General features: G+C 40.9%; 1 protein-coding gene across 4 annotated transcripts in view; it reads left to right on the top strand.

Annotated features, from left to right (window-relative positions):
* Nucleotides 1-292: 292 nt before the first annotated feature.
* The window catches only part of LOC124789829 (uncharacterized protein KIAA0930 homolog), a 102,736-nt gene continuing 87,610 nt past the window's right edge, over nucleotides 293-15,418 (top strand). For 2 of the 4 annotated variants that reach the window (XM_047257320.1, XM_047257322.1), the window contains exon 1: nucleotides 296-643. In XM_047257320.1, coding sequence (XP_047113276.1) covers nucleotides 532-643 — 112 coding nt within the window. In that variant the 5' untranslated portion in view covers nucleotides 296-531. Of the gene's footprint in view, nucleotides 644-15,418 lie in introns of all 4 variants that reach the window. The other 2 variants (XM_047257323.1, XM_047257321.1) reach the window with 2 other exon arrangements.

The following is a 15,418-nucleotide window of genomic DNA, read 5'->3' on the forward strand; positions in this document are numbered from 1 at the left end:
TATGTGTCGTTAACATGAAGTATAATCTTTCATTAAAAAATAAAACGCTTTCATTCGCGCTCTTTCAAATATGCGTCTGTGAGACTTCGGGTAAAAAATCCTAGTATTGACGTTTCTCACGCGCATAGTCAGACGAATTGCAGTGTAGACAACAGCTAAAATCGGTCTGCGCCACGATTTCATCTTTTTATGCGGTGATACTCCAGCAATATCGTTGAATTTATTCATTTTAATTCCATGAATAAAGATGGATAAGTCATCCATTATCGTGCTGTTGGTATAACAAAAGTGCTTCCTATATCATTTTTGTGTACACGTTGGACGACTGTCGCTGTGACACTTGCAACGAATAAAAGAATGACGATGAGTAATCAGCAGTCCCGATAATATGACATCAACAGGACTGAGGAATTCCCTAAATGTAAAATGTATTGTGGAAGCTGTAGGATACCGACAGTTATGTGGGCCTTCGTAGTTTAAGATGAGAGTGTAATGAACTGGCTGCCTTCTTGACAGTATTTGTCGCAAATTATGGCGTTTGCGGGTGCAGCTTCCTTGTTGAAGGCGCCTACTATGTTGGAACAATTGCTGGAAGAAATAAACTTCCAGCGAACGAAAGAGATGCGACAATTACTAAAAGATGGTAAGAGTTCAATAAAACTTGTGCCAATGTGAGAATATACATTCATTTCGACATTGTTTAGGTGAGCACGTGTCAAACTTGAAGTGTGTGGCGGTAGCGTCATGTACACAAACAACATACAGAAGCTAAAACATATGATCTACTTTTAATAAACAAATAAATGAAAGTACCTCTGTTTGATTACTGCTCACGAGTGCACGTGTGAGAATTGTAGCGCTTGATTCCATTCCACACTTTAACCACTTTGAAATAGCACTTGCACGTTTCCTTAATACATCACGTTAGTCGTAAAATTGCCTAGTTAAGGTACCAATTAGTGGTTACATATTGTACTGCCATTAGCTGTGTGCTGCCGCATTTATCATGTTTTTCTAATTTGTAGAGGACTGTCGCCCTATTATTTATGTACTATTAGTTATTTATGCTCTTGCCGTTGTTAAATGCTCTATAGAGTTATATTACTCGACCGCATTAGTTTGGAATGCCTTCATTAATAACTTGTACGCTTTGAATACAGTGAAAGACACTGTAAACATTTTGTTGTGGGTGTGGAGTCGTCGTAAAAGCAGCAAAAATCATTCTAGTGTATTTTAAGTTAGTGACTATTTCTAATTGGCAATTCAGTCATTATTACACATTTTAAGGTGTTATTTCGTACATTTAGTAGCTACTGGTAGCAGGTTTACCAAGATACAGTTCTTCTTTAGTATTGTAGAGATGGGAGATCGTTTGTGCACACAATGTAACTAACTGTCTTGTATATGGGAATATTACATTCTGCGAACATACCATTTGTAGCCTACAGCCCATTATTTTATAGATCAGATGGTTAGGTCCTTTTTTATCAGCCGTCTGTCAGGATCTACAGTGCAAATTTGAAGATAATAAACTGAGGTGTCTGGTTGACATGTATGATAATGAGCGAGAAGAAGTTAAGTAGCAGAAAGGGTTCAGTATTCTATTAGTCATATTCCACGGATCTTGTGAAATGACTGTCAAAGACATACATTTTATTTAAGTGATTTAGAATGAAATGACTTCAAATAAAAAAAATCAAACAAGGGAAAATCCAGGATGGAATGATGACAGTATTATGAAGAGGATAGACTGAATTCACCGTATAGTGGAGAAGTTGAGTCGCATATAGGCACAACAAAAATACTGTCAAACAAGTAAGCTTTTGGCCAGAAGGACTTCTTCTATATTAGATAAAACATGCGTGCGCACGCCCACAGCCACCCACCCACCCACCCACCCGCAAGTACGCACGCACGCATGCAGTCACACTCACATTCACACACACTCACGGTCAGTCAGTCAGTCAGTCTCTCTCTCTCTCTCTCTCTCTCTCTCTCTCTCTCTCTCTCTCTCTCTCTCGTACCTGCGACTCAACATCTCCACCATTTGGTGAGTTGCAGTCTATCCTTTTCATAATATCAGCCTAACTATTGTATTACAGTGATAAAGTTAATGTAAAACATAATTAGGAGTTTCTGTGAAGATACTCTACAATGGCGTAAGAATTTAACAGGAAGTTCTTTAATTCAGACTAAAACTCAACCAGACTCAGTTTCAGACACTACCACATTATCTGTATGACATTTAATATATATAAACTGTCATTTTCAGACCATGGCTGTGAACGAAATATAGGTTGATTCTTTCAAAGAAGACAGGCCCAGCCACTATTGGTAATGCTATTTACTTATGTAAATAGTGTAGTAATGAGTTTTAAACCAACAGGTTCATTTTCAGATGGTTGTTCACATAAAGAAGCATGTTTGCAGAAATTTACAGAAGATTTGGCCCTATATTCAGTCTTGGGGTGAAAGATTCTTGGGATGGTGGTGCCCTACGATAAAAAACATGTTAGAAACTGTATATTTAAATGTTACTATCCTCTGTAATTATTGAACACAGTGAAAACAAATATGTAAGACTGAGTAGTTGCAGTTATATCCTACGTACGTTGAAAATCCCATTCAATTTTGTTGGAATGTTGTTGGCTTGTATTCACAAAACACTGTAGAGTATACGCACTACTCACATGATTTGTACATAACCACATTTTATAAAGCACCACACACACCCAAAAGTTCATGCAAGTGATCCTGTGTTTCATAAAAACGAGCCAACAACATTCCAACAAAATTACGTGGGATTTTCGATGTAAATAAAACATAACTACAGCTACCCAATCTTAAATATTTGTTTACATCGTGTTCAGTCATGATGAAGGGGTAGTTGCATTTAAGCAGATCAATTCTAAAATTGTTTTTTACTGTAGGGAACTTCCATGCTGAGAATCTTTCATCACAAGGTGGAATAAAGAGCCAAAAGCATATGTAATCTTCAGCAAATCAGCATACTGATGTGAACAGCAACCTTAAGATGAACCTGTTGGTTTGAAATCAGTTACAGAATTATTTATGTATCTGACTCCTATCATTAGTTTTAAGTCTCCATAGCAGTTGTTTTGAGCCTAGTGATATTCATGCTTCTCACTATTTTTGAGAAAAAGAGAAATGTTGATGACAACAAAGGAAATCAGTGACTATATTTATTTGAAATAGTCATTAAAATACCTAGGCCTTTGAAAAGGCCTCTGCATGAAGTTCTAGAATTAAACAACAGATGTAGTTTTCCTAACACATTTCTATATTCTGTATACACTGCTCCTGTACTGTTTCCACTCCCAAAAAGAAGGAGGGGTGGGGGGGGGGGGAGGGGGAGGAGAGAGAGAGAGATTCCATAATGTTTTACTGAGTGTAAATATGCAACATAAAGTAGTTTGTTTGTTACTGAATCATCCACAGCAATAATCATGCATACTTCAAATGTAATTGAGCAAAAGTGCTTCATTAATTCTAGGCAGTGTGTTTTCCAATTATGTTTGTTATCTATCTTGTGATCCCAAGGGGTTAACACTTTTCTGTTGTAAAGAAGACTATTTTTATACCTTGTGGAGTTATGAGAAGTGGTAAACTGTATGTAAGATGTCTTGTCAAATTCAATGATCCCTTTTTACTTGAACCATCTGTTTAGTCACCTGCAGAATGTATCACACGAAAACCATGTAAAACTACCTTCAGCCGTTATTTATTATTTAGGAAATTGAAGATAATTTGGGAAATTGAAGACAAGTGTGTCAATAATACTTTAATAAACTAAATGTTTTATATGTCAGTGGTGATTAAAATGGCCTCCTTCACTGTCACAGACATGTAACAAACATGGTGACGTCCCTATTACAGCTACACCCCAAACTGTGCTTAAGAGGGACCACAGGGACATTGTACTTCAAATGGACAAGGAGTTATGAGCAAAATTTGGAAATACATGGTGTTCATTTTATCAGTTTGATCCAACAAGGGCTGAAAGATAACAAAGTAGACACTTGAAATTTATCTTGGGATTTGAGATCGACTTAATTGTAAGTAAAATGAAGATTGTGGTTTACGGATTTGATACAAAAACCTTTGTACCACTCACCATGAGGTACTTAAAACATTTGAAATTTTGTCCTGTGATCTAATTTTACAAATGACTCTACATGCAAAGACTGCAGATGACCACTACGTGCTGATGTACTCTGTGCAGAACCTCCTCATTGCACAGATTTCTGGTAGAGTCATTCCTCCTGATCATCAAATTACCACACAGCAAGAAGGGAATGTAAAATCCAGGAGTTCTAGATCTTTAATTGGTCAATGTACCAAGAATCTAGGAAGAAGTTTGATCATCTATACAATGTCCAAATGACAGCAAGCTGCTCCCAAGAAGTAACCCACAACAAGAATGAATATTCCCTCTTCCTCCTCATCACCGGGCTCTAGCAGTCACCTTAACATTCTGTTCCCATAAAGGAGCGGACTTTTCCCTACCTGCCTCCCCCCCACTACCTCTACATCTGCACTGTGAGTGCCTCTGCCTTCTCCACTCATACAATAAACGCTTCCACCTGACCGACACCCTCTGGCGGAAGGTTGCTGCATCCTGATCCTACTACTGTAACAACCAAAAGACAAATTTGGTAAGGGAATAATAATTCATGGAGAAGAAATAAAAACTTTGAGGTTTGCTTTTGATTTTGTAATTCTGTCTGTGACAACAAAGAACTTGGAAGAGCATGCTACAGCCGCCCCCCCCCTTCCTGCTCCACCTCCCACCCCACACTTTGTGGTCAGCATGCTGTCATATTTTTATTTTGCAAACATATAATAAATATTTAAATCTGTTGACTCATTCCAGATCATAGTGACGGATTGTAATCATTGTTTGTGGAACATGCAAAAGACTTAATTATGCTGCAGCAAAAGAATTACCTCATTGGACAGAGGGCCAAAATGAGAATGATCATATTTGTCAGTGATTGATATCACTGCACACGTCTCTGCTATACAATCACCTGACAAGTAGTTGCTAGAGTACTGCACAAGTAGAATAGGGTACTTGACACCTAATAAAGTTTTAGGTTTTTCTAAATCACACACACACACACACACACACATATCCATCCACACATATACAGACACAGGCAGACATATCTGTATATATGTGTGTGTGTGTGTGTGTGTGTGTGTGTGTGTGTGTGTGTGTGTGTGTGTGCGTGTGCGCGCGCCCTCGAGTGTATACCTGTCCTTTTTTCTCCCTAAGGTACGTCTTTCCACTCCCGGGATTGGAATGACTCCTTACCCTCTCCCTTAAAACCCACATACTTTCGTCTTTCCCTCTACTTCCCTCTCCCCTGACGAAACAACCTTGGGTTCCGAAAGCTTGAAATTTGTGTGTGTGTTTGTGTGTTTTTTATTGTGTCTATCTACCAGTGCTTTCTCGTTTGGTAAGTCACAGCATCTTTGCTTTTTAATATTTTTTCCCACGTGGAATGTTTCTTTCTATTATATTCATATTTAATAATTAACTTAGAGAATAGCTACTTTCAGTGATTGTTGATCATAGTTGTTTCACATTTTTGCAGAAAAAAAGCTGCCTTTCAATTACTTTGTGTACATAATGTGGAACAGGTCGCTTTTTAAATAAATTTCAACAGCCAAATTCATTAATCCTTCTCCTTATTCATAAACTTCAGTTCTGTCATGCCAGCTAACAGCAACTGGCTTTCATCTCTTAGGCAACTCTTTCACCTTGAATGGGGGCTGGGGACAGGAAGGGAGGAAGAGGAGGTGTGCATTGAGAGGAGGAGGAGGAGGAGGAGGTGGTGGTGGTGGTGGTGGTGGTGGTGGGAAGAGAGAGGGGAAGGAGAAGATAGGCAGAGAAAGAGTGAGGAGTAGGAGTTGGAGTTGGATAGTGAGTGGCATGGTGGAGGAGACGGACATTGAGATGGGAGGATGAAGGAGACAGTAGTGAGATTGGGGGAGTAGGAGATGGACAGAGACATGTAAAGATGTGGGTGTAGGGGGAGATGGACAGGTAGATATGGATGTAGGGGGAGAGGGACAGAGAGATATAGGCATAGTGAGAGATGGACAGAAGATATGGGTGTAGGAAAAGGTGGACAGATAAATGTGTGTAAGGGGAGATGGAAAGAGAAAGGGAGGAGGAGAAATTAGATAGAGAGAGGAGGAGGAGGAGGAGGAGGTGTGTGCAATATATGTGTCGTTTGCATAAAATTCCAATAAACTGTAAGAGGGGTGGCTAATGAGGTATTCTTTTCTTTGTTTTTGAATACTGAGGATTGTTGATTTTCTGACTGGTATCCACCAGCAACCTGTTATAGACTTTTTTGCTATAGTATATTCTCCTTTTTGAACCTTAGAGAGGAAAGAATCGACTGTGTATTTTCACCTCTTCAAGGGATAGTTATGCAGTCCATTAAATTTTGAGCATTCAGCCTTTGAAATTCCATCCCTTCTACTAATATTTTGTCTTGAGTATATTCCAGCTATACTGGAGAGAATGTCTATTGGCTCACTCAGAGGCTGACTGAAAGATACATCAGCGAAAAATGGTAGTAGCAGAGATGGAATTTGTTTGACTACCTACCTCAAATTTCCGTGGAATAAAGCTAAGTCTATGGAAATTATTTTTATGGGGCCCTCTATAAAGGAAAACTAGATTCATTATTTAAGAATATTTGTAGTAAAGAATTAAATTTCTGACCTACTGTGTGTCCTTGATAAAGTTTTTCATCCTGTAAATGCTCCGTGAATAGTGTAACTGTGCCAATACTTAAAATTCTGCATATTTTACATTTTCATTCTTAGCTAAATTTGGTTGATGAGGATGCTTTACTGATGCTATTTGACCATCTTGGTAAATAAACTGCGTATTAGAAGGTTCACACTTGTTTAAAAAGAAATTGGATTTATAAATAATTAGCAGGCACTGTTGTCTGCCGTCGTAATGTTGTTGAAATTGTTCAAAGGGGATCAAACAAAAGCTAAACATCAAACAATGGATAATCCAGGATGGAATGTAGTGATATTATGAGAAGGAAAGTTGATACTCACCATATAGTGGAGATGCTGAGTCGCAGATAGGCACAACAAAAAGACTCTCACAATTATAGCTTTTGGCCATTAAGGGCTTTGTCAAGAACACACACACACACACACACACACACACACACACACACACTCTCACGCAAATGGAGCTCACGCACACGACTGCAGTCTCAGGCAACTGAAGCCACACTGCGAGCAGCAGCACCAGTGCATGGAGTGGTGACTGGGTGGAGGTAAGGAGGAGGCTGGTGTGGGAAGGTGTAGGGATAGCATGATGGGGGTGGCAGACAGTGGAGTGTCACAGGTTAGACGGAGGGCAAGGGAGAGGTGGAGGGGCGGGGGTTAGTAGCGGGAAAGGAGGGAAATAAAAAGGCAGGGTATGGTGGTGGAATGATGGCTGTTTAGTGCTGGAATGGGAACAGGGAAGGGGCTGGATGGGTGAGGAATGTGACTAACAGAGGTTGATGCCAGGAGGATTACGGGAACGCAGGATGTATTGCAGGGAGAGTTCCCACCTACGCAATTCAGAAAAGCTAGTGTTGGTGGGAAGGATCCATACGGCACAGGCTGTGAAGCAGTCATTGAAATGAAGGATACCATGTTTGGCAGCGTGTTCAGCAACAGGGTGGTCCACTTGTTTCTTGGCCACAGTTTGTCGGTGGCCATTCATGTGGACAGACAGCTTGTTGGTTGTCTGCCAACATAGAAGGCAGCACAATGGTTGCAGCTTAACTTGTAAATCACATGACTGGTTTCACAGGTAGCCCTGCCTTCGATGGGATAGCTGATGTTAGTGACTGGACTGGAGTAGGTGGTGGTGGGAGGATGTATGGGACAGGTCTTGCATCTATGTCTATTACAGGGGTATGAGCCATGAGGTACGGGATTGGGAGCTGGGGTTGTGTAAGGATGGATGAGTATATTGTGTAGGTTCGGTAGACAGCGGAAAACCACTGTGGGAGGGGCGGGAAGGATAGTGGACAGGACATTTCTTATTTCAGAGCGTGATGAGAGGTAATCAAAACCCTGGCAGAGAATGTAATTCAGTTGCTCCAGTCCTGGGTGGTACTGAGTTATGAGGGGAAGGCTCCTCTGTGGCCACACAGTGGGAATTTGGGAGGTGGTGGGAGACTGGAAAGATAAGGCACGGGAGATTTGATTTTGTACAAGGATGGGAGGATAATTATGGTCAGTGAAGGCTTCAGTGAGCCCCTCGGTATATTTCAAGAGGGAATTCTCGTCACTGCAGATGTGATGACCATGGGTGACCAGGCTGTATGGAAGGGACTTCTTGGTGTGGAACGGGTGGTAGCTGTCGAAGTGTAGGTATTGCTGGTGGTTAGGATGTTTGATATGGATGAAGTTAGTGATGTAGCCATATTTGAGGTGGAGGTCAACATCTAGGAAGGTAGCTTATTGGGTTGAGTAGGACCAGGTGAAGGAAATGGGGGAGAGGTTGTTGAGGTTCTGGAGGAATGTGGATGGGTGTCCTCGCCTTCAATCCAGATAGCAAACATGTCATCAGTGAATCTAAACCAGGTGAGGGATTTAGGATTCTGGGTTTTTAGGAAGCATTCCTCTAGATGGCCAATGAATAGGTTGGCATAGCATGGCGCCATGCGGGTGCCCATAGCCGTACCTTGGATTTGTTTGTAGGTAACGCCTTCAAAGGAGAAGTAATTGTGGGTGAGGATATAGTTGGTCATGACAACTGGGAGGGAGGTTGTTGATCTGGAATCCATAGGGCATTGGGAAAGGTAGTGTTCAATAGCAGTAAAGTCATGGGCATTAGGAATGTTAGTGTACAGGGGGGGTGGCATCAATAGTGTCGAATAGGGCACCGTATGGTAAAGGGACAGGAACTGTGGAGAGTCGGCTTTTGTTCGATCCTAACCCTGTGCTGTTTTCCTTCGTTAGTATTTTCTTTTGTATTACTATACTCAATGTCCATCCTCCTTTCTCTTCTTTCCAATATTTCTCTCGTCACCTTACAAACTGCACTGCACCTCTACTTATGAGCCGCACTGTATCAACCATCATGGCCCTGCACAACATATGGCTACAAGACCACGCTGATTGTTGGTGCAGCATCCCAACCTCTGCCCTGCCCTCTGTCTAACCTGCCACCCCCACCATACTATCCCTCCCCATCCCCGCACCAACCTCCTCCCTACCCCCACTGAGTCACCACTCCCGTCATGCACCAGTGCTGCTGCTTGCAGTGTGGTTTCAGTTACATGAAACTGTAGTCGTGTGTATGAGTTGTGTTTGCATGAGTGTGTGTGTGTGTGTGTGTGTGTGTGTGTATTGTTGACAAAGGTCTTAATGGCCAAAAGCTATAATTGTGAGAGCTTTTTTGTTGTGTCTATCTGCGACTCAGCATCTCCGCTATATGGTGAGTAGCAACTTTCCCTCTCATAGAAAGCTAAACATAAGTATTCTAGTTGTCATCTCCCAGAGAAAAAAAATCTATATTGAAATCGCCACATACAATCACTTTCCAGTTATTTCTGTTTAGTCTCGCCAGTGGCCCCTGTAATTTCATAACGAAGTTTAAAACATTGCTTATTGGGGGCCTGTTTTGTCTGCATCCAAGTATTTTACTGGAGTACTGCACTCAAATAACTGCATTTGGATACAGTATTCACTGAAGTCTGTGACCAGAGACTTTCTTTCCCTTTGTGTAAATAGTGGCTCCCCTGTTCTCGTATTATGCCTTCAGTAATGAGATTCTAACTAGGTGTGTGTGTGTTCAATTTCTGTGACTTCCAAATTATGATGTGATGTGTTATGTATAGCACTGCATATATGTGTTAAAAAGAACACCTCATCAAGGACTTGTCATATTTCTGAAGGCTTAGAATCATAAAATTCAAATAGACTGGTGTGCCTGTGCTTACAGGCAGACACAGTTACAAATGACACCTTACACATCTCTGTATGAATATATGTTTAAAATATTATAAACCTAATCTGAGAAGCTGGAGAATTTCCCAGCCTATTGAGGTACACTATAATAATTCAGTATGTTTTTCAACCCACTGTCCAAGGGAACAACTGAACACAACTTTGATAGCATTTATTTTTCACTCAAGAAAATGCTAAATTATTTCTTGCTGCTGACCAGAAACTTGTTTGGTCATTACACATCAGACAGACATAACAGAGATGTGCGAGAACTAATACCATGCTGTATGCCACTTTTGGCACATCAAGGGGCATGAAAAAAGTCCAACTTGCAATTACTCTGCACTGATATCTGACTTGTCCATATATTCCCTAGACTTTTTTGTGGGTCAGCTTGGTTTCCAATACCATTCAAGGAAGACTAGGTATATCATCACTACAAAACTTTACAAATGAAGACTGTGGCCCTAAGATCCACCATAACAAATTCTCTTCTTATAGAATGCAGTGAGATGTCACTTAATCTGTGGCATAAATATATCACACCTACAGATGTAATGAAAGGCTTCCAATATACAAATGGTAGTATTCTACAAAAGAATTGAGACATAGCAAGATTTTTGCTTAATGAAAGTGGTTCCTTAGGTAGAAATGCATCCACCAACCCACCCATTCATCCATCCCTCATATCTTGAAAGAGAATCTTCAGATGTGTGGAACGAGTCTAGGTATACATTAACAAAAGACAAGGAAATAGAGAAACTTAATTTGTATACTGTGTTAACAACAAACTGTCGGTATAGTGCTTAATGATATTCACACTTATGCCATGTAAATTTAATTGATTAAGTTAGAAAGGAAATAGCTACTTCAAAAAGTTTGTCGTCTTCTAAATTATTGTATAGAGTTGTTGTTTATCAGGTATTAGTAGCTTAATATTTACTTTATTACAGAGTTATTTTACAAAGGAAATAGTTAGCTATATCTATAAATACTGGGTCCTGTTCCAGTCCATTACTGCTTGTCATGCAACTTTACAACAAACGCTACTAGTTACAATATAGCTGTAGCTGGAGTCACAATAGCAGTTGAATTTAGGCTCGTTCTACACACCTGATGCCATTCATTCTCTGACAGCCAGTTAGCATTTGCTAGTTTTCTCAGCACTCTGCTGTGTAATCATAGCCATTGTGAGCATTAGATGTGATTGTACAAAGTTATTAGGTGAATTTTTATTCCAGTTGTTGCGTGTTGTCGTGGTTGATGATGATGGTAAGTCTACAGAAGTTAATGAAAGACATAATTTGTAGGCTGCATGCTTTCTTCGAACATAAAGCTTCTTTATGCCTGTACCACAACTCTCACTTGGAACCAGCAATGCTGCAATACCCCTGTGTGTCTCAACCTGTGTAGAGTGCCATCATTCAGGAATCAGACTATAACAGATTTTATCAATCCCTGAGTGCAGATGTTCAGATAGTTTGTAGGAAGAGTGGCAGATAAGCTATATTTTTAATTTTCTTTTGTTAGATATTCCGAGTTTCTTGCTTTATTTTGAAATGGGACGTATGAGCTCATTTCTGTCTTAGGAGGGATATGTGGAAAATGTGTTCAGAGAAACAGTGTTGACTGTCTTAGATCCATGCTCTGAATTATTACATATAAATAAATTGAATAATAATAATAATAATAATAATAATAATAATAATCTTTCTTATGGTATCATATCACACACCAGCTTGAAAATCAAAATGGAAAAGTTATTGTACTATAGATCAGGTCCCAAGGTGGTATCATTGACAGCGAAAACATGGATCCCCCTAGTTATTTTCTCTGGATTGGTGACAAAATCCCAACATTTCACTTCCTTTACAGTAGTAAATACAGTCCAGGGCAAAGTGGAACCAACTATTAAAACTGTGATTACCTATGACAAAAGGAGGGGGGATAGACTGAGAAGGAATATAACTGAAGAAAGGGAAGCAATGCTGACAAAGACAGGAAAGAGAGAGAGAGAGAGAGTGAGAGAGAGAGTGAGAGAGAGAGAGAGAGAGAGAGAGAGAGAGAGAGAGAAAGAGAGTGAGAGAGAGAGTGTGTGTGTGTGTGTGTGTGTGTGTGTGTGTGTGTGTGTGTGAAAGACACATCTCTCAATGAGGAACAAAAAAACAATTGAATTTGTTCTTCTGTAATTGTAAGTACATCAGACTAAAGGCTGACATTATGCTCGTGTTTACCAGCTTTCCCCCATCACCTGTGGAATGATAAGTAGTATAGTTCAGTTTTCATAATGTCAAGTTTCCCAGCTATAACAAAGGGAACTTCTGCCAGCATATTTACCATCTTCATTGGAGCTCTAACTTCAACTGATACGATGGCATGATAAAGAACTTCATCCGACCCCCCCCCCTCCCCCCCTTCAATAGGTAGTCGCAGCATCACTACAACTCCACTTAACAATACTGGAAGTTGTGAAATTAAGTACTGCGTTTGGAGGCTATGTTTGGGGGGGGGGGGGGGGGAGATAAGAGGAAAAATAGTATATGTGTGCACGGGGAAGGATGGTAGGAGGCAGAGACTAGTGGAGGTTGAGGCAGGGGGGGGGGGGGGTGTTACATGAATGAGGATATATTGTATGGAGAGTTCCCAACTACATGAGTCAGAAAAACTGATGTTGGTGAGAAGAATTCATATCATACAAATTGTGATGCATTCATTGAAAGTCCCTTCACACTGCATTGGACTGCGTGCTTGGTAATTGGATGGTCCAGCTCTATGTTATCCACAGTTTGCCAATGGCAATTCATGTGGACAGACAACTTATTGCTGCCAGAATGAATTTTCACTCTGCAGCGGAGTGTATGTTGATTTGAAAGTTCTTGGCGGATTAACTGTGTGCTGGAGTGGTACTTGAACCTAGGACCTACGTCATGCCCATGTGGAATGCCGCGCGGTGTTTTATCTGAGTTGACAGAGCACATGGTTGTTTTCTCAGGTAATCTTGCATTTGATGGTATAGGAAATGCTGGTGACTGGGCTGGGGTAGGTAGTGGTGGGAGCATGTATAGGACAGCTCTTGGCTGTAGATCTGTTACAGGGATATGAGTTTTGGGACAAGGGGCTGGAAAAAGAGGGTGTTATGGACAGACAAGGATATTGCATAGGCTGGGTGGGCAGCAGAATACTGTGGGTGGGGAAGATATTTCTCATTTCAGGATCAATGAGAGGTAGTCAAAATCCTGGCAGGAAACGTGATACTTTGCTCCGGTCCTTAGTTGTACTGAGTTCCGAGGGGCGTGGGGTACTATTTTTTGCCTGGTCAGTGAGTGTGTAGAGGATTGTGCTGCAGGTGACTGGGGAGACAAAGTGCAAGAGATCTATTTCTGGACTCGGTACTGAGGGTAATTTTGGTGTGTGAAGTTCTCAATGAGACCTACGGCATACTTGGAGGAGAGCTGCTTGTCACTGTTGATGTGACAATCACAGATGGCTAGAATGTATGGAAGGGACTTCTCGGTGTGGAGTGGGTGGCAGCTTTTGAAGTGGAGGTTTTGTTGGTGATTGATAGTTTTGAAAGGGACAGAGGTACTGATGGAGCCATCTGTGAGGTGAAAGTCGACATTGAGGAAGGTCTCTTGTTGGGGTGGAGGAAGACCAGGTGAAATGAATTGGGGGAGACTGTATGGAAGCTGTGGAGAAATGTAGGTAGAGTGTTCTCACAATCAATGTAGATCACAAAGATGTCATCAATAAATCTAAACTATGGTGATGGGATTGAGCTTCTGGGGGACTAGGAAGGACCCCTTCCTTAGATGACCCATGTGTGGATTGATACAAGATGCTACCATGAGGGTGCCCGTGGCAGTACGATGGATTTGTTTGCAAATGATACTTTCAAAGGAGAAGAAATTGTGGGTGAGCATATTAGTAAGGTGATCAGTCATTGGATAAGGTGGTGTTCAGTGGCGCGCATGTGTGTGTGTGTGTGTGTGTGTGTGTGTGTGTGTGTGTGTGTTATCCATCCATTACCCAAACTCGAAGAAGTAGAAGTTTTCATTAGAGAAAAATTAAACCTCGCACCACAAAACAATGTAGGTCCGTTTAAAAGAACAAATTGAGCAGTTTTACCTACTCCCCGTACTTCGTTCTTTTTTCCCTTCGAGGAAGATGCGGAAGCACCAAGAGTACCGTCCACATTTACAAGCGTTTTGTAGACAAGCAATCGTCGGCGACGACGATAACAACGACCCAAACTCGAAGAAGATGAAGTTTTCATTAGAGAAAAATTAAACCTCGCCCCACAAAACAATGTAGGTCCGTTTAAAAGAACAAATTGAGCAGTTTTACCTACTCCCCGTACTTCGTTCTTTTTTCCCTTCGAGGAAGATGCGGAAGCACCAAGAGTACCGTCCACATTTACAAGTGTTTTGTAGACAAGCAATCGTCTGACACGGAAGTTGTTGACCTTTGTGAGGCGGAGACGGATGAGGAGAATGAAGAGGAGAGTGATGCCCAAGTACATCAAGGCCAGGAAGGCGAGGAGACTGAATCGGAGATCTCGTAAACTGATGCCACTTTGGCGAATGCCACATGCACCAATGTGCAGAGCCAAAATAAGGCTTTGGCATACAGTTACAACCGAATTTAAATATGGAGGTCATGACGAAGAAAAGGGTGGTTTCGATGATAATAAATTTGCTAAATTAGATTTGCAACCAATTACGCACAAGCAGTGGTTCCATACTTTTAGGTGTAATTATGACAGATGTTACCCATCTAAAGCAATTATTAAATTTTATGGTTTCAATTGTCAGTCGACTACTTCCTTAGCCCAACCGATATATGGTAAATCAAAAGGCTTGAAGTTATTAAGCCTCTTCCTCTGTTTCTTAAAAGAAGCCAAAAACTTCTCTATATAAGAAACACGTTGAACGTTCTGGCAGACAAAAGGATGGCAATAATCAATTACAGATGTACTCTCAGCGTAGCGGTGCAATTGATAATGCGCGCGGTGCATGTGTGTGTGCGCGCGCATGCCACCACGCTACAGTACCAGAGGCAGAGTATTCCAAATTACATAGTTAAATTAGGGTGGGTGTAAATAGGGAGACAAGTACTCAATGAATGCTCCAATCTTATATTCAAGATCTACTTACAAATGGAGCTTAAAAATATGCTGTCGATGGTGCTTGGGAAATGAGACACATTCGGGTCATGAAATTTGTCATGTACTCAGATTCTGCAATGGAAGTAATTAGTATATTTTTTTAAACAGAGAATCAATTTAGTCATCTAGGACCCCTTCTCCACCTATAATATCAATGGAAGGTGGTAATATACTGCTACATACTAGAACATGTGGCAGTTTGGAGCAGCAAACTGGCAACTGTGTAGGCTGAGGCATCCT

This window comes from Schistocerca piceifrons, chromosome 3, assembly GCF_021461385.2.
Source record: "Schistocerca piceifrons isolate TAMUIC-IGC-003096 chromosome 3, iqSchPice1.1, whole genome shotgun sequence".
In the NCBI taxonomy this organism is placed as follows: domain Eukaryota; kingdom Metazoa; phylum Arthropoda; class Insecta; order Orthoptera; family Acrididae; genus Schistocerca; species Schistocerca piceifrons.